This window comes from Triticum aestivum, chromosome 6D (genome assembly GCF_018294505.1).
Source record: "Triticum aestivum cultivar Chinese Spring chromosome 6D, IWGSC CS RefSeq v2.1, whole genome shotgun sequence".
Lineage (NCBI taxonomy): Eukaryota > Viridiplantae > Streptophyta > Magnoliopsida > Poales > Poaceae > Triticum > Triticum aestivum.
The window spans coordinates 454,273,739-454,275,516 of NC_057811.1; the positions used below are offsets into that span (position 1 = coordinate 454,273,739).

The 1,778-nt window shown below is 56.3% G+C and overlaps 1 protein-coding gene across 1 annotated transcript; it reads left to right on the forward strand.

Annotated features, from left to right (window-relative positions):
• Window positions 1-406: 406 nt before the first annotated feature.
• Window positions 407-1,498, forward strand: LOC123141962 (pathogenesis-related protein PRB1-3-like). The gene has a single exon (XM_044561008.1). It carries the CDS (start codon window positions 495-497, stop codon window positions 1,134-1,136), a length of 642 nt encoding a protein of 213 aa, XP_044416943.1. The 5' UTR covers window positions 407-494; the 3' UTR covers window positions 1,137-1,498.
• The last annotated feature ends 280 nt before the right edge of the window (window positions 1,499-1,778 follow it).

Sequence of the window (1,778 nt, forward strand, 5' to 3'; positions counted from 1 at the left end):
CAGCGGTCAACACTGTACCATAATAAAAGCTCTGTCCGTGGGAATGTAGCAGCATACGGTCACGGAAATTTACACAACGACCTGCATACATGCTATACGTAGGAATGTTTCGCCCTGACAGAATCCATGTCGCCGTCGCCGCGCGATGGAGAACTACCTAGGTACTCCTTGTAAGACGTTTTTTGGACACTACATCGGTGTAAAAAAACGTTCTATATTATGGGACGGAGGGACTGGTGACCTGCATTAGCACGACCCAAGTTGGAGTAGCACACACGATGACACGACCCAGGTTGATGAAATGCAATTATCGCGCGGCCGCCGCTCTCGCAGTCACGGGCGTGCGCCCAATGCAAAAGACAAACGAATCGCCTGTTGCTCTGTGAGCTCGCTCGCAGTACATATAATTTTCCATCGCTCCATCCAATCCCAGCTCTGCTACACAACACACCCACACACCTCCACTGACCACCACTCGAGACAAGTGAGAAACCATGAAGCCTCTCGCCGCTCTGCTCGTCTCCAGCCTCCACATCCACTGCCTCTGCCTGCTACTCCGGGGAGCACTCGCCACGGCGCCGGCGCCGTCCGCCCACCACCACCCGCAGGCGCCGGCAGCCCACCACGAGTACAACGCCTCCGCGGCGCGGTGCGCGGGCTGCGGCGGCGGGGACACCGGCGCGGCGCTGGGCGGGCTGGGCGCGTGGGCGGAGGCGGCGGAGTTCCTCTACTACCACAACGCGGTGCGGATGGCGCGTTGGGAGCTGCCGCTGGCGTGGTCGCCGCGGCTCGAGTCGTACGCGCGGTCGTGGGCGGCGCAGCGCCGGGGCGACTGCGCGCTGCGGCACTCGTTCCCAGAGGGCCAGTTCGCGCTGGGCGAGAACATCTTCTGGGGCGGCGCGGGCGCCGCGTGGCGGCCCGGGGACGCCGTCAAGGACTGGGCGGCGGAGGGCGTGGACTACTCGTACGCCGCCAACGCGTGCGCGCCGGGCCGGGAGTGCGGCCACTACACGCAGATCGTGTGGCGCCGCACCGCCTACGTCGGCTGCGCGCGCGTCGTTTGCGACGACGGCGGCGTCTTCATGACGTGCAACTACTACCCGCCGGGGAACGTCGTCGGGGAGCGGCCCTACTGACCCGGCCAGCCGGCGAGCTGCGGCGCGAGGTTCTAGGAGCATATACTGTATGACACCGGTCTGTCTGTCAAGGAGATTCTAGGAGAATATTGTAAGCTGATTTGAGAGCAGATCAATGATAGTGTCACCGTCGTGAATGAATTGAGGGTGACAAATAGAGATGGATGTATGTAACTCAATGTCGTTGCTGTGACTGAATGAGCTGAACTTTTTAGACTTGGATCACTGGATTGGAAGTCGTCGTAATCTGCAGGTGGCAGAAGGGAACTGATCTAAACTGTAGCATAACTGAACATTACAGAATGGCAAAAATGTTGCCATAATCAGAAGTTGAGTGAAGCAAGTATTGGCCTTGTAATCTTCATTGCTTGTTTAGACTCTCAAGTTAAGATTGGCCTTGTGATCTTCATTGCTTGCCTATAAGGAGAAATGAACATTGCTTGTTTGGACTCTCCCTCAGTAGAAACATTGCTTGGCGCATGGTTGTTTAAAAACAATACTAGTTCACCACAGCCTAGTAAAAAGATCGTCTGTGATAACTATATGAGCAAGATTACTGTCAATATCAACAGTTGAGTGAAGCTAAGATTGGCCTTGTAATCTTCAGACTCCTCCTCACTATCTCTAGAAACTTATCATCTG